This window comes from Oncorhynchus kisutch, linkage group LG29, assembly GCF_002021735.2.
Source record: "Oncorhynchus kisutch isolate 150728-3 linkage group LG29, Okis_V2, whole genome shotgun sequence".
NCBI lineage: Eukaryota > Metazoa > Chordata > Actinopteri > Salmoniformes > Salmonidae > Oncorhynchus > Oncorhynchus kisutch.
The window spans coordinates 44,802,566-44,824,976 of NC_034202.2; the positions used below are offsets into that span (position 1 = coordinate 44,802,566).

General features: G+C 39.5%; 1 protein-coding gene across 3 annotated transcripts in view; it reads right to left on the reverse strand.

The window, feature by feature from the left end:
• Window positions 1–22,411, reverse strand: part of cadm2a (cell adhesion molecule 2a) — a 633,311-nt gene that overhangs the window by 290,085 nt on the left and 320,815 nt on the right. For 2 of the 3 annotated variants that reach the window (XM_031808833.1, XM_031808831.1), the window contains exon 2: window positions 3,955–3,981. The exons of the other annotated variant lie outside the window; for it this stretch is intronic. In XM_031808833.1, coding sequence (XP_031664693.1) covers window positions 3,955–3,981 — 27 coding nt within the window. The remainder of the gene's footprint in view (window positions 1–3,954; window positions 3,982–22,411) is intronic. 3 annotated transcript variants of the gene reach the window in all.

Genomic DNA, 22,411 nt, shown 5'->3' on the forward strand with positions numbered 1-22,411 from the left:
TGCGGTCATTGTTGGTTAGGGACGTAAGCATGTCACTAAGGTCTTCTCTCTGCGGTCATTGTTGGTTAGGGGCGTATGGTCTTCTCTCTGCGGTCATTGTTGGTTAGGGACGTAAGCATGTCACTAAGGTCTTCTCTCTGCGGTCATTGTTGGTTAGGGGCGTAAGCATGTCACTAAGGTCTTCTCTCTGCGGTCATTGTTGGTTAGGGGCGTAAGCATGTCACTAAGGTCTTCTCTCTGCGATCATTGTTGGTTAGGGGCGTAAGCATTTCACTGTAAGGTCTTCTCTCTGCGGTCATTGTTGTTTAGGGGCGTAAGCATGTCACTAAGGTCTTCTCTCTGCGGTCATTGTTGGTTAGAATTTGAATTTGTTCTTAACTGACTTGCCTAATTATTTTTTAATTTTTTATAGATTAAAACATTTTCCAGCAACAGCACTACATCAATGTGTGGGTTATCCCTCTCTCGCTCTCATTGTTTGTGTGTGTGTGTGTGTTTGTGTGTGTGTGTGTCTCAGATATTTCTCCAAGAAAGCCAATGTTTCACCCCACAAGGGAGGTAATATACGTCAGTGACAATATAATACAACACCATCTACCTACAAAACAACATAACCACTGATTACTCACAACACAGACTAGAGAATATAACTAACAACGCAACATCTGCAGGGCAAAAAATACAAATAACAACTAGTATAGAAGACTTCTAGAACAGCTAACGTATATTAGTAACTATAGTAACTAGTATAGAAGACTTCTAGAACAGCTAACGTATATTAGTAACTATAGTAACTAGTATAGAAGACTTCTAGAACAGCTAACGCATTGTTGGTTAGGGGCGTAAGGTCTTCTCTCTGCGGTCATTGTTGGTTAGGGGCGTAAGCATGTCACTAAGGTCTTCTCTCTGCGGTCATTGTTGGTTAGGGGCGTAAGCATGTCACTAAGGTCTTCTCTCTGCGGTCATTGTTGGTTAGGGGCATAAGCATTTCACTGTAAGGTCTTCTCTCTGCGGTCATTGTTGGTTAGGGGCATAAGCATTTCACTGTAAGGTCTTCTCTCTGCGGTCATTGTTGGTTAGGGGCGTAAGCATGTCACTAAGGTCTTCTCTCTGCGGTCATTGTTGGTTAGGGGCGTAAGCATGTCACTAAGGTCTTCTCTCTGCGGTCATTGTTGGTTAGGGGCGTAAGCATGTCACTAAGGTCTTCTCTCTGCGGTCATTGTTGGTTAGGGGCGTAAGCATTTCACTATAAGGTCTTCTCTCTGCGGTCATTGTTGGTTAGGGGCGTAAGCATTTCACTGTAAGGTCTACTACACCTGTTGTATTCTGTGCATGTGACAAATACATACATATACATTTTTTAAATTTAATATGACATTTCTTCAGGCTCATTTACGGACTGCCTCTCCTTCCTGTTAGTGATGTCACATGTTAGATCTGTCAAAAGCGTCATATGAGCTATAAATAGTCACCATCTTGTTTCTCACTGCTTTAGGAATCACACAAAACTGCACACACACCACTGACACACCGTGGTCCTGCTATCATCACTCTCATACGTCACTATAGGAAATCCATTCCTTCCTTAATAGGAGAATAGACAGTCTGTAGATCACTGAGACAAGTACAAGTCCTCTCCACTCACTCAATTGTTTAACGACTTTGTTTGTTTGTTTGTTTGTTTGTGTTTGTGTTCTCCTCTCTGATTGGAGGAAAAGGCCTGTCTGGATTTATGCTGATCAGAGAACTGATACAGGCTCCATTGGAGGCTCCGGAGTGGCGCAGCGGTCTAAAGGCACTGCATCTCAGTGCTAGTGGCGTCACTACATACCCTGGTTCGATTCCAGGCTGTAATCACGAACGGCCGTGATCGAGAGTCCCATAGGGCGATGCACAATTGGTCCAGCGTCATCATCCGGGTTAGGGTTTGGCCAGGGGGTAGGCAGTCATTGTAATTAGAATTTGTTCTTAACTGACTTGCCTAATTATTTTTTAATTTTTTATAGATTAAAACATTTTCCAGCAACAGCACTACATCAATGTGTGGGTTATCCCTCTCTCGCTCTCATTGTTTGTGTGTGTGTGTGTGTGTGTGTTTGTGTGTGTGTGTGTCTCAGATATTTCTCCAAGAAAGCCAATGTTTCACCCCACAAGGGAGGTAATATACGTCAGTGACAATATAATACAACACCATCTACCTACAAAACAACATAACCACTGATTACTCACAACACAGACTAGAGAATATAACTAACAACGCAACATCTGCAGGGCAAAAAATACAAATAACAACTAGTATAGAAGACTTCTAGAACAGCTAACGTATATTAGTAACTATAGTAACTAGTATAGAAGACTTCTAGAACAGCTAACGTATATTAGTAACTATAGTACCTAGTATTGAAGACTTGTAGAACAACTAACGTATATTAGTAACTATAGTACCTAGTATTGAAGACTTGTAGAACAACTAACGTATATTAGTAACTATAGTAACTAGTATAGAAGACTTGTAGAACAGCTAACGTATATTAGTAACTATAGTAACTAGTATTGAAGACTTGTAGAACAACTAACGTATATTAGTAACTAGTATAGAAGACTTGTAGAACAGCTAACGTATATTAGTAACTATAGTAACTAGTATTGAAGACTTGTAGAACAACTAACGTATATTAGGAACTATAGTAACTAGTATAGAAGACTTGTAGAACAGCTAACGTATATTAGTAACTATAGTAACTAGTATTGAAGACTTGTAGAACAACTAACGTATATTAGTAACTATAGTAACTAGTATAGAAGACTTGTAGAACAGCTAACGTATATTAGTAACTATAGTAACTAGTATTGAAGACTTGTAGAACAACTAACGTATATTAGTAACTAGTATAGAAGACTTGTAGAACAGCTAACGTATATTAGTAACTATAGTAACTAGTATTGAAGACTTGTAGAACAACTAACGTATATTAGTAACTATAGTAACTAGTATAGAAGACTTGTAGAACAGCTAACGTATATTAGTAACTATAGTAACTAGTATTGAAGACTTGTAGAACAACTATTGTATATTAGTAACTATAGTAACTAGTATAGAAGACTTGTAGAACAGCTATTGTATATTAGGAACTATAGTAACTAGTATAGAAGACTTGTAGAACAACTAACGTATATTAGTAACTATAGTACCTAGTATTGAAGACTTATAGAACAACTAACGTATATTAGTAACTATAGTAACTAGTATAGAAGACTTGTAGAACAGCTAACGTATATTAGTAACTATAGTAACTAGTATTGAAGACTTGTAGAACAACTAACGTATATTAGTAACTAGTATAGAAGACTTGTAGAACAGCTAACGTATATTAGTAACTATAGTAACTAGTATTGAAGACTTGTAGAACAACTAACGTATATTAGGAACTATAGTAACTAGTATAGAAGACTTGTAGAACAGCTAACGTATATTAGTAACTATAGTAACTAGTATTGAAGACTTGTAGAACAGCTAACGTATATTAGGAACTATAGTAACTAGTATAGAAGACTTGTAGAACAACTAACGTATATTAGTAACTATAGTAACTAGTATTGAAGACTTGTAGAACAGCTAACGTATATTAGTAACTATAGTAACTAGTATAAAAGACTTCTAGAACAACTATTGTATATTAGTAACTATAGTAACTAGTATAGAAGACTTGTAGAACAACTAACGTATATTAGTAACTATAGTAACTAGTATAGAAGACTTGTAGAACAGCTAACGTATATTAGTAACTATAGTAACTAGTATTGAAGACTTGTAGAACAGCTAACGTATATTAGGAACTATAGTAACTAGTATTGAAGACTTAGAACAGCTAACGTATATTAGTAACTATAGTAACTAGTATTGAAGACTTGTAGAACAGCTAGAGCGGAGGAGGAGACAACCCACCAACTCACCTCTCAATGTGCTTTTCTGTGCCGTCACTGCAGGAGCCACCAACAAAAGCAAAGAAGAGGGAAAAGAGGAGGATGAAGAGGAGGAGATGGAAAGAGGAGGATGAAGAGGAGGAGATGGAAAGAGAAAAACGGAAAATAAAATAGGAAATAAGACAGGAGAGAACAATAGGTTAGATCGACGTGTCTCGAGGAAAGACAACATGACCAGTACGTTGAGGAAGATATGAGGGAGAAAATACACATTAGTTGCTGCTACTCTATAGCGAAAAACTGAAGGTACAACAACAGTCAACCCATAACACAGTTAGTCATTACGCCAAGTGATGTAAACCTACTGACGGTGTTGGGTTAAGGTGGCTTCAATATTTTGATATAAACACTGCTTTTATAGTTAGAAAAACACGTAGAAATTAAAGATTTCCTGACTAGTGCCTTGTTTTATTGTGGTTTTAATGTTTCTACGGCAACCATACATTCTCTGAAGTTGATTAACAAGAGAAACAAAGTCGTCAGAAGATAGAGGTTTTCTTACTAAAGATAACATTTCTTAGTAAGAATGATTGATTCTTAGAAAACATTTTATATAAGAAAAACGCATGCCTCGCTTTCTTGCCAACTGCCACATTTAGTTATTTTATTCATGTAGGCTACATTGTCCCGCAAAATCATCCGTATATCTTGCATTGAGTAGTTTAAACGCGGTCACCTTAAACATGCACGCCCCTCCGACATGAAATAGATTGCAGATCTAGTGTCGTGTTACCGTACGGTACCTCCTGAATCACGACTGATTACCCGCGTGACAAACTCTCTCCTGGTGCCAATTAGACGCACACTTATTTCACTGCCAATCAAGACCATTATACCGGAGCTCTTCCACTTGCACTGTTTAAGGCAACGGATCATCTTAAAATCAGACTGTGAAATATTAACGTGTTCGTTCGGGTTTGTGTAGTCAGGGATGAGCAATTAAATAAATAAAATCAATGTATCAAACAAAACAAAAATATATATATGTATTTTGTAGTTTAAAATACATTTGCAAGTAGTAGGACAAACAACAACAACATTCTCAGTCATGGTTACAGATACGTGTCCTACACCGTAGTTTTGGGGGCGGGGCCAAATTACAATAATACTCAGCATGCTTTGCAATTCTTCATTTTTAAAACACACCTTCGTATTTGGTTAATGTAGCAGCCGCTCTTATCACACCATAGTGCCATCAGACTTTTGTTACCAATGTAGGGTGAAAGGGGACCACGAAGATGTTAACAGCTTTAAAGAAATGGTATAGAAAATGATTTTGAAAATCAAAATGACAGCTTCTGAAAATATCTTGTTATAAAAGACATTGGAGTGTTGTTCAGACCAGTGTAATACAACATACTCAGCAGTAGTTAAAAGACATTGGAGTGTTGTTCAGACCAGTGTAATACAACATACTCAGCAGTAGTTAAAAGACATTGGAGTGTTGTTCAGACCAGTGTAATACAACATACTCAGCAGTAATTAAAAGACATTGGAGTGTTGTTCAGACCAGTGTAATACAACATACTCAGCAGTAGTTAAAAGACATTGGAGTGTTGTTCAGACCAGTGTAATACAACATACTCAGCAGTAGTTAAAAGACATTGGATTGTTGTTCAGACCAGTGTAATACAACATACTCAGCAGTAGTTAAAAGACATTGGAGTGTTGTTCAGACCAGTGTAATACAACATACTCAGCAGTAGTTAAAAGACATTGGAGTGTTGTTCAGACCAGTGTAATACAACATACTCAGCAGTAGTTAAAAGACATTGGAGTGTTGTTCAGACCAGTGTAATACAACATACTCAGCAGTAGTTAAAAGACATTGGAGTGTTGTTCAGACCAGTGTAATACAACATACTCAGCAGTAGTTAAAAGACATTGGAGTGTTGTTCAGACCAGTGTAATACAACATACTCAGCAGTAGTTAAAAGACATTGGAGTGTTGTTCAGACCAGTGTAATACAACATACTCAGCAGTAGTTAAAAGACATTGGAGTGTTGTTCAGACCAGTGTAATACAACATACTCAGCAGTAGTTAAAAGACATTGGAGTGTTGTTCAGACCAGTGTAATACAACATACTCAGCAGTAGTTAAAAGACATTGGAGTGTTGTTCAGACCAGTGTAATACAACATACTCAGCAGTAGTTAAAAGACATTGGAGTGTTGTTCAGACCAGTGTAATACAACATACTCAGCAGTAGTTAAAAGACATTGGAGTGTTGTTCAGACCAGTGTAATACAACATACTCAGCAGTAGTTAAAAGACATTGGAGTGTTGTTCAGACCAGTGTAATACAACATACTCAGCAGTAGTTAAAAGACATTGGAGTGTTGTTCAGACCAGTGTAATACAACATACTCAGCAGTAGTTAAAAGACATTGGAGTGTTGTTCAGACCAGTGTAATACAACATACTCAGCAGTAGTTAAAAGACATTGGAGTGTTGTTCAGACCAGTGTAATACAACATACTCAGCAGTAGTTAAAAGACATTGGAGTGTTGTTCAGACCAGTCTAATACAACATACTCAGCAGTAGTTAAAAGACATTGGAGTGTTGTTCAGACCAGTGTAATACAACATACTCAGCAGTAGTTAAAAGACATTGGAGTGTTGTTCAGACCAGTGTAATACAACATACTCAGCAGTAGTTAAAAGACATTGGAGTGTTGTTCAGACCAGTGTAATACAACATACTCAGCAGTAGTTAAAATACATTGGAGTGTTGTTCAGACCAGTGTAATACAACATACTCAGCAGTAGTTAAAAGACATTGGAGTGTTGTTCAGACCAGTGTAATACAACATACTCAGCAGTAGTTAAAAGACATTGGAGTGTTGTTCAGACCAGTGTAATACAACATACTCAGCAGTAGTTAAAAGACATTGGAGTGTTGTTCAGACCAGTGTAATACAACATACTCAGCAGTAGTTAAAAGACATTGGAGTGTTGTTCAGACCAGTGTAATACAACATACTCAGCAGTAGTTAAAAGACATTGGAGTGTTGTTCAGACCAGTGTAATACAACATACTCAGCAGTAGTTAAAAGACATTGGAGTGTTGTTCAGACCAGTGTAATACAACATACTCAGCAGTAGTTAAAAGACATTGGAGTGTTGTTCAGACCAGTGTAATACAACATACTCAGCAGTAGTTAAAAGACATTGGAGTGTTGTTCAGACCAGTGTAATACAACATACTCAGCAGTAGTTAAAAGACATTGGAGTGTTGTTCAGACCAGTGTAATACAACATACTCAGCAGTAGTTAAAAGACATTGGAGTGTTGTTCAGACCAGTGTAATACAACATACTCAGCAGTAGTTAAAAGACATTGGAGTGTTGTTCAGACCAGTGTAATACAACATACTCAGCAGTAGTTAAAAGACATTGGAGTGTTGTTCAGACCAGTGTAATACAACATACTCAGCAGTAGTTAAAAGACATTGGAGTGTTGTTCAGACCAGTGTAATACAACATACTCAGCAGTAGTTAAAAGACATTGGAGTGTTGTTCAGACCAGTGTAATACAACATACTCAGCAGTAGTTAAAAGACATTGGAGTGTTGTTCAGACCAGTGTAATACAACATACTCAGCAGTAGTTAAAAGACATTGGAGTGTTGTTCAGACCAGTCTAATACAACATACTCAGCAGTAGTTAAAAGACATTGGAGTGTTGTTCAGACCAGTGTAATACAACATACTCAGCAGTAGTTAAAAGACATTGGAGTGTTGTTCAGACCAGTGTAATACAACATACTCAGCAGTAGTTAAAAGACATTGGAGTGTTGTTCAGACCAGTGTAATACAACATACTCAGCAGTAGTTAAAATACATTGGAGTGTTGTTCAGACCAGTGTAATACAACATACTCAGCAGTAGTTAAAAGACATTGGAGTGTTGTTCAGACCAGTGTAATACAACATACTCAGCAGTAGTTAAAAGACATTGGAGTGTTGTTCAGACCAGTGTAATACAACATACTCAGCAGTAGTTAAAAGACATTGGAGTGTTGTTCAGACCAGTGTAATACAACATACTCAGCAGTAGTTAAAAGACATTGGAGTGTTGTTCAGACCAGTGTAATACAACATACTCAGCAGTAGTTAAAATATATATTTCAGAAATACTACCCATCTGGTCAATTCAAATACATGCTGCCCAAATAAATGCTGCCCATCTGAATTTAGTGTAGAGAACAACCTAACAATGGGGAAATATATAGATTGGAGAAAAAACAACAATGTAAAACATATTTTTACCCTTGTAGTAAATTATCAAAAGTAAAACTTGGAAAAGTCTCCCCCTATCTCTCTCTCCCCCTCTTCATCTCTCTCCCCCCTTCATCTCTCCCCCCCTTCATCTCTCTCCCTCCTCTTCATTTTTTTATTTATCTTTTTTTAACTAGGCAAGTCAGTTAAGAACAAATTCTTATTTTCAATGACGGCCTAGGAACAGTGGGTTAACTGCCTGTTCAGGGGCAGAATGACAGATTTGTACCTTGTCAGCTCGGGGATTCGAACTTGCAACCTTTTGGTTACTAGTCCAACGCTCTAACCACTAGGCTACGCTGCCACTCAAGGTGTCATGTCATTCTTTCTGCAGAAATCTTCGACTATTCATTCAAAACAGATGTTTAACAGAGTGTTTGGGAAACATTTTTGTTTGCGAGTGTCATAACCTACAACAGTAGTTATTTTATGGCTGGTTATGACCACCTACATAAGAGTGTCATAACCTACAACAGTAGTTATTTTATGGCTGGTTATGACCACCTACATAAGAGTGTAAAAACCTACATAACCTACAACAGTAGTTATTGTATGGCTGGTTATGACCACCTACATAAGAGTGTCATAACCTACAACAGTAGTTATTGTATGGCTGGTTATGACCACCTACATAAGAGTGTCATAACCTACAACAGTAGTTATTGTATGGCTGGTTATGACCACCTACATAAGAGTGTCATAACCTACAACAGTAGTTATTGTATGGCTGGTTATGACCACCTACATAAGAGTGTCATAACCTACAACAGTAGTTATTGTATTGCTGGTTATGACCACCTACATAAGAGTGTCATAACCTACAACAGTAGTAATTGTATGGCAGGTTACGACACCTACATAAGAGTGTCATAACCTACAACAGTAGTAATTGTATGGCTGGTTATGACACCTACATAAGAGTGTCATAACCTACAACAGTAGATATTGTATGGCTGGTTATGACACCTACATAAGAGTGTCATAACCTACAACAGTAGTTATTGTATGGCTGGTTATGACACCTACATAAGAGTGTCATAACCTACAACAGTAGTTATTGTATGGCTGGTTATGACACCAGATAAGAGTGTGCTCAGAGTGTGCTCAGAGTGTGCTCAGAGTGCGCTCTCTGAGCGCTCCTCAATTCAGAGCGTTGTCAGATTATCTGTTCGTAAAGTCTGGACGCTCTGGCTGAGGAGTAGGGCTGATACGACCGTTCTGACCTAACAACAGCAGTCAAGAACCCAAGCTAACTGGCTAACGTTGGCTAGCTTGCAATCTTCTTCCAGACACAAATGAGAGAACAACTCACTCTGACCATTTTACTCCCCCTAGTAGAGCTGGTTAGGCTGTTGTCATGTCATCCAGAGCGTTGGTGACTGTAACTGTGCTGCTGGCAACAATTTAAATACCCCTTTTTTCCCCCCTAACGTTTATTGACACCGGCCATATTCAACGGGTGTTGAGCGTTCGTAAATGCATCCGTTATTCGACGCTCTGGTACAGTCAAATGAGAGTTCTCTGAAGTCGCAGTAGAGAGCCCAAGTGAATTTACCAACGCCACCCCAAGTGAAGTGACACAGGGTGGTCATAATGCTTCATAACGTGTATTTTCTACAAGTTATTAAAAATACAATGGGGGGGGGGAAACACGACTGTAAAATAACTCATTACAACAACAACAAAGGTTTTAAAAAAAAAAGTTTCAAATTAAAGAAAACCTCTTGACAGTATCATAAAGTGTGTGTGTGTGTGTGTGTGTGTGTGTGTGTGCCTGCGTTCGTGGGTGTACATGTGCGTGTGTTCCTGAGCAACTGTGTGTGTGTGTGCTGTGTGTTGATGGGTCAGACTCTAAACTCTACTGAGGTATTTTGGTATTTTGGTATCTTATTAGGATCCACATTAGCTGTTGCCAAAACAGCAGCTACTCTTCCTGGCGTCCACACAGAACACAGAACACAGAACATGAAACACAGAACACAGAACACACAACACACAACATGAAACATAGAACACAGAACACACAACATGAAACACAGAACACACAACACACAACACACAACATGAAACATAGAACACAGAACACACAACATGAAACATAGAACACAGAACACACAACATGAAACACAGAACACAGAACACACAACATGAAACACAGAACACAGAACACACAACACACAACATGAAACATAGAACACAGAACACAGAACATGAAACACAGAACACACAACACACAACACACAACATGAAACATAGAACACAGAACACACAACATGAAACACAGAACATACACACCAACTGTCTAGATATCAGTACATACACACCAACTGTCTAGATATCAGTACCTACACACCAACTGTCTAGATATCAGTACCTACACACCAACTGTCTAGATATCAGTACATACACACCAACTGTCTAGATATCAGTACATACACACCAACTGTCTAGATATCAGTACATACACACCAACTGTCTAGATATCAGTACATACACACCAACTGTCTAGATATCAGTACATACACACCAACTGTCTAGATATCAGTACATACACACCAACTGTCTAGATATCAGTACATACACACCAACTGTCTAGATATCAGTACATACACACCAACTGTCTAGATATCAGTACATACACACCAACTGTCTAGATATCAGTACATACACACCAACTGTCTAGATATCAGTACATACACACCAACTGTCTAGATATCAGTACATACACACCAACTGTCTAGATATCAGTACATACACACCAACTGTCTAGATATCAGTACATACACACCAACTGTCTAGATATCAGTACATACACACCAACTGTCTAGATATCAGTACATACACACCAACTGTCTAGATATCAGTACATACACACCAACTGTCTAGATATCAGTACATACACACCAACTGTCTAGATATCAGTACATACACACCAACTGTCTAGATATCAGTACATACACACCAACTGTCTAGATATCAGTACATACACACCAACTGTCTAGATATCAGTACATACACACCAACTGTCTAGATATCAGTACATACACACCAACTGTCTAGATATCAGTACATACACACCAACTGTCTAGAATATCAGTACATACACACCAACTGTCTAGATATCAGTACATACACACCAACTGTCTAGATATCAGTACATACACACCAACTGTCTAGATATCAGTACATACACACCAACTGTCTAGATATCAGTACATACACACCAACTGTCTAGATATCAGTACATACACACCAACTGTCTAGATATCAGTACATACACACCAACTGTCTAGATATCAGTACCTACACACCAACTGTCTAGATATCAGTACATACACACCAACTGTCTAGATATCAGTACCTACACACCAACTGTCTAGATATCAGTACATACACACCAACTGTCTAGATATCAGTACATACACACCAACTGTCTAGATATCAGTACATACACACCAACTGTCTAGATATCAGTACCTACACACCAACTGTCTAGATATCAGTACATACACACCAACTGTCTAGATATCAGTACATACACACCAACTGTCTAGATATCAGTACATACACACCAACTGTCTAGATATCAGTACATACACACCAACTGTCTAGATATCAGTACATACACACCAACTGTCTAGATATCAGTACATACACACCAACTGTCTAGATATCAGTACATACACACCAACTGTCTAGATATCAGTACATACACACCAACTGTCTAGATATCAGTACATACACACCAACTGTCTAGATATCAGTACATACACACCAACTGTCTAGATATCAGTACCTACACACCAACTGTCTAGATATCAGTACCTACACACCAACTGTCTAGATATCAGTACATACACACCAACTGTCTAGATATCAGTACATACACACCAACTGTCTAGATATCAGTACATACACACCAACTGTCTAGATATCAGTACATACACACCAACTGTCTAGATATCAGTACATACACACCAACTGTCTAGATATCAGTACATACACACCAACTGTCTAGATATCAGTACATACACACCAACTGTCTAGATATCAGTACATACACACCAACTGTCTAGATATCAGTACATACACACCAACTGTCTAGATATCAGTACATACACACCAACTGTCTAGATATCAGTACATACACACCAACTGTCTAGATATCAGTACATACACACCCAACTGTCCTAGATATCAGTACATACACACCAACTGTCTAGATATCAGTACATACACACCAACTGTCTAGATATCAGTACATACACACCAACTGTCTAGATATCAGTACATACACACCAACTGTCTAGATATCAGTACATACACACCAACTGTCTAGATATCAGTACATACACACCAACTGTCTAGATATCAGTACATACACACCAACTGTCTAGATATCAGTACATACACACCAACTGTCTAGATATCAGTACATACACACCAACTGTCTAGATATCAGTACATACACACCAACTGTCTAGATATCAGTACATACACACCAACTGTCTAGATATCAGTACATACACACCAACTGTCTAGATATCAGTACATACACACCAACTGTCTAGATATCAGTACATACACACCAACTGTCTAGATATCAGTACATACACACCAACTGTCTAGATATCAGTACATACACACCAACTGTCTAGATATCAGTACCTACACACCAACTGTCTAGATATCAGTACATACACACCAACTGTCTAGATATCAGTACATACACACCAACTGTCTAGATATCAGTACATACACACCAACTGTCTAGATATCAGTACATACACACCAACTGTCTAGATATCAGTACATACACACCAACTGTCTAGATATCAGTACATACACACCAACTGTCTAGGTCAAATAGGGGAGAGGCGTTGTGCCACTAGGTGTTGGTTAATCTGTTTTTTGAAACCAGGTTTGCTGTTTATTTGAGCATTATGAGATGGAAGGAAGTTCCATACAATTAGGTCTCTATATAATACTGTATGCTATCTTGAATTTGTTCTGGTTTTGGGGACTATGAAAAGACCCCTGGTGGCATGTCTGGTGGGGTAAGTGTGTGTGTCAGAGCTGTGTGTAAGTTGACTATGAAAAGACCCCTGGTGGCATGTCTGGTGGGATAAGTGTGTGTGTCAGAGCTGTGTGTAAGTTGACTATGAAAAGACCCCTGGTGGCATGTCTGGTGGGGTAAGTGTGTGTGTCAGAGCTGTGTGTAAGTTGACTATGAAAATACCCCTGGTGGCATGTCTGGTGGGATAAGTGTGTGTGTCAGAGCTGTGTGTAAGTTGACTATGAAAAGACCCCTGGTGGCATGTCTGGTGGGATAAGTGTGTGTGTCAGAGCTGTGTGTAAGTTGACTATGAAAAGACCCCTGGTGGCATGTCTGGTGGGGTAAGTGTGTGTGTCAGAGCTGTGTGTAAGTTGACTATGAAAAGACCACTGGTGGCATGTCTGGTGGGGTAAGTGTGTGTGTCAGAGCTGTGTGTAAGTTGACTATGAAAAGACCCCTGGTGGCATGTCTGGTGGGATAAGTGTGTGTGTCAGAGCTGTGTGTAAGTTGACTATGAAAAGACCCCTGGTGGCATGTCTGGTGGGATAAGTGTGTGTGTCAGAGCTGTGTGTAAGTTGACTATGAAAAGACCCCTGGTGGCATGTCTGGTGGGGTAAGTGTGTGTGTCAGAGCTGTGTGTAAGTTGACTATGAAAAGACCACTGGTGGCATGTCTGGTGGGGTAAGTGTGTGTGTCAGAGCTGTGTGTAAGTTGACTATGAAAAGACCCCTGGTGGCATGTCTGGTGGGGTAAGTGTGTGTGTCAGAGCTGTGTGTAAGTTGACTATGAAAAGACCCCTGGTGGCATGTCTGGTGGGGTAAGTGTGTGTGTCAGAGCTGTGTGTAAGTTGACTATGCAAACAATTCGGGATTTTCAACACATTGCTTCTTATAAAAAGAAGAAGTGATGCAGTCAGTCTCTCCTCAACTCTTAGCCAAGAGAGACTGGCAGCATAGTATTTATATCAGCCCTCTGATTACAATGAAGAGCAAGGCGTGCTGCTCTGTTCTGGGCCAACTGCAGCTTAACTAGGTCTTTCTTTGCAGCACTCGACCACATGACTGGACAATAATCAAGATTAGACCAAACTAGAGCCGGCAGGATTTGCTTTGTGGAGTTTGGTGTCAAAAAAAGCAGAGCATCTCTTTATTACAAATAAACATCTCCCCATCTTTACAGTCATTGAGTGTATATGTTTTGATGACAGTTAACGAACTAAGGTAACACCAAGTAATTTAGTCTCCCCAACTTGTTCAACAGCCACACCATTCATTCCCAGATTCAGCTGAGGTCTAGAACTTAGGGAATGATTTGTACCAAATAAAACGCTCTTAGTTTTAGAGATGTTCAGGACCAGTTTATTACTGGCCACCCATTCCAAAACAGACTTCAGCTCTTTGTTAAGGGTTTCAGTGACTTCATTAGTGTCACGCCCTGGTCTTAGTATTTTGTGTTTTCTTTACTATTTCAGTCAGGCCAGGGTGTGACATGGGTTTATAATGTGATGTGTTTTGTATTGGGGTTTTTCGTAGGTTTTGGGATTGTGGCTTAGTGGGGTTTTCTAGCATAGTCTATGGCTGTCTGAATTGGTTCTCAATCAGAGGCAGGTGATTATCGTTGTCTCTGATTGGGAACCATATTTAGACAGCCATATTCTTTTAGTGTTTTGTGGGTGATTGTTCCTGTCTCTGTGTTTGTTATCACCAGATTAGGCTGTTTAGGTTTTTACGGTCCGGTTCTTGTTTTTGTTTTGTTCGTGTTTATTCGTTCATTAAACATGTATCAAAATTACCACGCTGCATTTTGGTCCGATCCTTGCTACACCTCTTCGTCAGAGGAGGAGGAGATAGTAGAAAACCGTAACAATTAGCTGTGGTTGCTGATGGGTATATGGTTGAATCATCAGCATACATGGACCCACAGGCTTTGTTTAATGCCAGTGTCAGGTCATTGGTAAACATAGAAAATAGTAGAGGGCCTTGAAAAAAAAACTGTGATAATCTGAACTCTGAACTCTACTGAGGTATAAAATCACTGTGATAATGAGTCTGATCTAAACTCTACTGAGGTATAAAACACTGTGATAATGAGTCTGAGTCTGACTCTAAACTCTACTGAGGTATAAAAACACTGATAATGAGTCTGACTCTAAACTCTACTGAGGTATAAAAACACTGTGATAATGAGTCTGATCTAAACTCTACTGAGGTATAAAAACACTGTGATAATGAGTCTGATCTAAACTCTACTGAGGTATAAAAACACTGTGATAATGAGTCTGATCTAAACTCTACTGAGGTATAAAAACACTGTGATAATGAGTCTGATCTAAACTCTACTGAGGTATAAAACCACTGATAATGAGTCTGATCTAAACTCTACTGAGGTATAAAACACTGTGATAATGAGTCTGATCTAAACTCTACTGAGGTATAAAAACACTGTGATAATGAGTCTGATCTAAACTCTACTGAGGTATAAAAACACTGTGATAATGAGTCTGATCTAAACTCTACTGAGGTATAAAACACTGTGATAATGAGTCTGATCTAAACTCTACTGAGGTATAAAACACTGTGATAATGAGTCTGAGTCTGAACTCTACTGAGGTATAAAAACACTGTGATAATGAGTCTGAGTCTGAACTCTACTGAGGTATAAAAACACTGTGATAATGAGTCTGAGTCTGAACTCTACTGAGGTATAAAACACTGTGATAATGAGTCTGAGTCTGAACTCTACTGAGGTATAAAAACACTGTGATAATGAGTCTGAGTCTGAACTCTACCGAGGTATAAAAACACTGTGATAATGAGTCTGATCTAAACTCTACTGAGGTATAAAAACACTGTGATAATGAGTCTGATCTAAACTCTACTGAGGTATAAAAACACTGTGATAATGAGTCTGACTCTAAACTCTACTGAGGTAGCCAGCTGAACATTGTTGAATTGCCATTGTGAACCCAGAACAGGAAACAGGAAATTAACAATCTGAGTGGCTTCTTTCTCTTCTATGTTTGTCTTCTCTAACTCTTTATCTACTCTCTTCTCTCCCATCTCTCTCATGGTTTTCTCTCTCTGTGCTCTCTCTCTCTCCCTCTGTCTCTCCTTTCTCCCATCTCTCTCATGGTTTTCTCTCTCTATGCTCTCTCTCTCCCTCTGTCTCTCTGTTTCTCTCTCATGGTTTTCTCTCTCTATGCTCTCTCTCTCCCTCCGTCTTTCTGTTTCTCTCTCTCTCATGGTTTTCTCTCTCTATGCTCTCTCTCTCCCTCTGTCTCTCTGTTTCTCTCTATCTCATGGTTTTCTCTCTCTATGCTCTCTCTCTCCCTCTGTCTCTCTGTTTCTCTCTCTCTCCTGGCGTTCCCTCTTTATAAGCACTCAATCCAGCCAGATCACTCGGGATTCACTTCAAAATTGGATGTCTGTCTATGCCCTGAGGATGTAGGAAAAACCCTTTCAAAACCGTCCACATGGGGCACCGGTGAGCCCTATTACCATCGAGTAGGCTTGGGTTTTGCTGGGGTGGTGTTATCCTAATTCCATCTGAAGCTAAAGGTCACGTGTTCAATCCCAGTGATAGAAACTTGTTTTAGCCCTATCCCAAACCTTAACCCTTAACCTTAACCCTTACCTCAACCCTTACCTCAAACCTCAACCTTAACCCTTACCTCTACCTATACCTTAAACCTTACCTTAACCTATACCTTAACCCTTAACCTTAACCCTTACCTCAACCCTTACCTCAAACCTTAACCCTTATCTTAACCTATACCTTAACCCTTACCTCAACCTATACCTTAACCCTGACCTTAACCTTAACCCATACCTTAACCCTTACCTCAACCCTTACCTCAAACCTTAACCTTAACCCTTACCTTAACCCTTAACCTTAACCCATACCTTAACCCTTACCTCAACCCTTACCTCAAACCATAACCCTTACCTTAACACTTACCTTAACCCTTAACCTTAACCTTAACCCATACCTTAACCCTTACCTCGACCCTTACCTCAAACCTTAACCTTAACCCTTACCTTAACCCTTAACCTTAACCCTTGCCTCAACCCTTACCTCAAACATTAACCTTAACGCTTACCTTAACCCCTCCCTCCCTCCCTCCCTCCCTCCCTCCCTCCCTCCCTCCCTCCCTCCCTCCCTGTATTTCTCTACTGAATAGGCAATTATCCTTCCCCTAGTTCTTTCTGTACTGTACATTAGACATCATCCACATTTACTTGCTGAATCAAATGTGTTTCATTTTCTCCCCTTTAATAATGTTGTGAAGAGGGGACATTATTTCTGTAAATAAAATGCAGTCTACTTAGTTCTGTTACTGGGTATGACCCTACACAGCAGATGGTTACCATGGTATTATATATGACCCTACACAGTAGATGGTTACCATGGTATTATATATGACCCTACACAGTAGATGGTTACCATGGTATTATATATGACCCTACACAGTAGATGGTTACCATGGTATTATATATGACCCTACACAGTAGATGGTTACCATGGTATTATATATGACCCTACACAGCAGATGGTTACCATGGTATTATATATGACCCTACACAGCAGATGGTTACCATGGTATTATATATGACCCTACACAGCAGATGGTTACCATGGTATTATATATGACCCTACACAGCAGATGGTTACCATGGTATTATATATGACCCTACACAGCAGATGGTTACCATGGTATTATATATGACCCTACACAGCAGATGGTTACCATGGTATTATATATGACCCTACACAGTAGATGGTTACCATGTTATTATATATGACCCTACACAGTAGATGGTTACCATGGTATTATATATGACCCTACACAGCAGATGGTTACCATGGTATTATATATGACCCTACACAGCAGATGGTTACCATGGTATTATATATGACCCTACACAGTAGATGGTTACCATGGTATTATATATGACCCTACACAGCAGATGGTTACCATGGTATTATATATGACCCTACACAGCAGATGGTTACCATGGTATTATATATGACCCTACACAGTAGATGGTTACCATGGTATTATATATGACCCTACACAGTAGATGGTTACCATGGTATTATATATGACCCTACACAGCAGATGGTTACCATGGTATTATATATGACCCTACACAGCAGATGGTTACCATAGTATTATATATGACCCTACACAGCAGATGGTTACCATGGTATTATATATGACCCTACACAGCAGATGGTTACCATGGTATTATATATGACCCTACACAGCAGATGGTTACCATGGTATTATATATGACCCTACACAGCAGATGGTTAACATGGTATTATATATGACCCTACACAGTAGATGGTTACCATGTTATTATATATGACCCTACACAGTAGATGGTTACCATGGTATTGTGCTGTATATGTGCAGTGATAAAAATAAACATGCTGTTTACCCTCCTCTATCAAACCATTCCTTATGTCTTACACACACGCACACGCACACACACACGCACACTAAACTGACCTTGCATCTCTCTCGACAGGATATGGTATGGAGAGGTTTTCCCAAACATCATTAACAACAGTCCAATGATTTCACACACACACACACACACACACACACACACACACACACACACACACACACACACACACACACACACACACACACACACACACACACACACACACCGCTGTGTCACAACGGGACGGGTTTCAGGTGTCATCTCTCTCTACACTATTCTACAGTGACTTCTTCACCCCTTCCTAAAATCTGACCTTCCCTCTATGTCCTGCACTCATCCTTGGTATCTGTTTTCTCTACCCACTGAGGTTGGTAATGCATCCCAATCGGCACTCTATTCCCTATATAGGGAACTACCTTTGACCCGGGGCCCAAAGGGAAAATTGTGTTATTTGGAACGCAGACCTGGTGTGATCTATCTATCTATCTATCTATCTATCTATCTATCTATCTATCTATCTATCTATCTATCTATCTATCTATCTATCTATCTATCTATCTATATCTGTAATCTCTATATATCTCTATATCTGTCCTCTCTATACATCTCTATATCTGTCATCTCTATCTATATCTGTCATCTCTATATATCTCTATATCTGTCATCTCTATATATCTCTATATCTGTCATCTCTATGTTTGTCTATATCTGTAATCTATAAATCTGTCATCTCCATCTATCTCTATATATCTCTATATCTGTCATCTCTATATATCTCTATATCTGTCATCTCCATCTATCTCTATATATGTAATCTATATATCTGCCATCTCTATCTACCTCTACAGTTGAAGTCGGAAGTTTACATACACTTGGAGTCATTAAAACTCGTTTTTCAACCACTCCACAAATTTCTTGTTAACAAACTATAGTTTTGGCAAGTCGGTTAGGACATCTACTTTGTGCGTGACACAAGTCATTTTTACAACAATTGTTTACAGACAGATTATTTCACTTATAATTCACTGTATCACAATTCCAGTGGGTCAGTAGTTTACATACACTAAGTTGACTCTGCATTTAAACAGCTTGGAAAATTCCAGAAAATGATGTCATGGCTTTAGAAGCTTCTGATAGGCATATTGATATCATTTGAGTCAATTGGAAGTGTACCTGTGGATGTATTTCAAGGCCTACCTTCAATCTCAGTGCCTCTTTGCTTGACATCATGGGACAATCTAAAGAAATCAGCCAAGACCTCAGAAAATGTATTAGACTTCCACAAGTCTGGTTCATCTTTGGGAGCAATGGGACCACGCAGGTGTCATACCGCTCAGGAAGGAGACGTGTTCTGTCTCCTAGAGATGAACATACTTTGGTGTGAAAAGTGCAAATCAATCCCAGAACAACAGCAAAGGACCTTGTGAAGACGCTGGAGGAAACAGGTACAAAATTATTTTTTTCCACAGTAAAATGAGTCCTATATCGACATAACCTGAAAGGCCGCTCAGCAAGGAAGATGGCACTGCTCCAAAACCACGGTAAAAAAGCCAGACTACGGTTTGCAACTGCATATGGGGACAAAGATCGTACTTTTTGGAGAAATGCCCTCTGGTCTGATGAAACAAAAATAGAACTGTTTGGCCATAATGACCATCGTTACCTACTCATTCCAGGGTTTTAGAACACCTACTCATTCCAGGGTTTTAGAACACCTACTCATTCCAGGGTTTTAGAACACCTACTCATTCCAGGGTTTTAGAACACCTACTCATTCCAGGGTTTTAGAACACCTACTCATTCCAGGGTTTTAGAACACCTCCTCATTCCAGGGTTTTAGAACACCTCCTCATTCCAGCGTTTTAGAACACCTCCTCATTCCAGGGTTTTAGAACACCTACTCATTCCAGGGTTTTAGAACACCTACTCATTCCAGGGTTTTAGAACACCTACTCATTCCAGGGTTTTAGAACACCTACTCATTCTAGGGTTTTAGAACACCTACTCATTCCAGGGTTTTAGAACACCTACTCATTCCAGGGTTTTAGAACACCTACTCATTCTAGGGTTTTAGAACACCTACTCATTCCAGGGTTTTAGAACACCTACTCATTCCAGGGTTTTAGAACACCTACTCATTCAAGGGTTTTAGAACACCTACTCATTCCAGGGTTTTAGAACACCTACTCATTCCAGGGTTTTAGAACACCTACTCATTCCAGGGTTTTAGAACACCTACTCATTCCAGGGTTTTAGAACACCTACTCATTCAAGGGTTTTAGAACACCTACTCATTCCAGGGTTTTAGAACACCTACTCATTCCAGGGTTTTAGAACACCTACTCATTCCAGGGTTTTAGAACACCTCCTCATTCGAGGGTTTTAGAACACCTCCTCATTCCAGGGTTTTAGAACACCTACTCATTCCAGGGTTTTAGAACACCTCCTCATTCGAGGGTTTTAGAACACCTCCTCATTCCAGGGTTTTAGAACACCTCCTCATTCCAGGGTTTTAGAACACCTCCTCATTCCAGGGTTTTAGAACACCTACTCATTCCAGGGTTTTAGAACACCTACTCATTCCAGGGTTTTAGAACACCTACTCATTCCAGGGTTTTAGAACACCTACTCATTCCAGGGTTTTAGAACACCTCCTCATTCCAGGGTTTTAGAACACCTCCTCATTCCAGGGTTTTAGAACACCTCCTCATTCCAGGGTTTTAGAACACCTACTCATTCCAGGGTTTTAGAACACCTACTCATTCCAGGGTTTTAGAACACCTACTCATTCCAGGGTTTTAGAACACCTCCTCATTCCAGGGTTTTAGAACACCTCCTCATTCCAGCGTTTTAGAACACCTACTCATTCCAGGGTTTTAGAACACCTACTCATTCCAGGGTTTTAGAACACCTACTCATTCTAGGGTTTTAGAACACCTACTCATTCCAGGGTTTTAGAACACCTACTCATTCCAGGGTTTTAGAACACCTACTCATTCTAGGGTTTTAGAACACCTACTCATTCCAGGGTTTTAGAACACCTACTCATTCCAGGGTTTTAGAACACCTACTCATTCAAGGGTTTTAGAACACCTACTCATTCCAGGGTTTTAGAACACCTACTCATTCCAGGGTTTTAGAACACCTACTCATTCCAGGGTTTTAGAACACCTACTCATTCCAGGGTTTTAGAACACCTACTCATTCAAGGGTTTTAGAACACCTACTCATTCCAGGGTTTTAGAACACCTACTCATTCCAGGGTTTTAGAACACCTACTCATTCCAGGGTTTTAGAACACCTCCTCATTCCAGGGTTTTAGAACACCTCCTCATTCCAGGGTTTTAGAACACCTACTCATTCCAGGGTTTTAGAACACCTCCTCATTCCAGGGTTTTAGAACACCTCCTCATTCCAGGGTTTTAGAACACCTCCTCATTCCAGGGTTTTAGAACACCTACTCATTCCAGGGTTTTAGAACACCTACTCATTCCAGGGTTTTAGAACACCTACTCATTCCAGGGTTTTAGAACACCTACTCATTCCAGGGTTTTAGAACACCTCCTCATTCCAGGGTTTTAGAACACCTCCTCATTCCAGGGTTTTAGAACACCTCCTCATTCCAGGGTTTTAGAA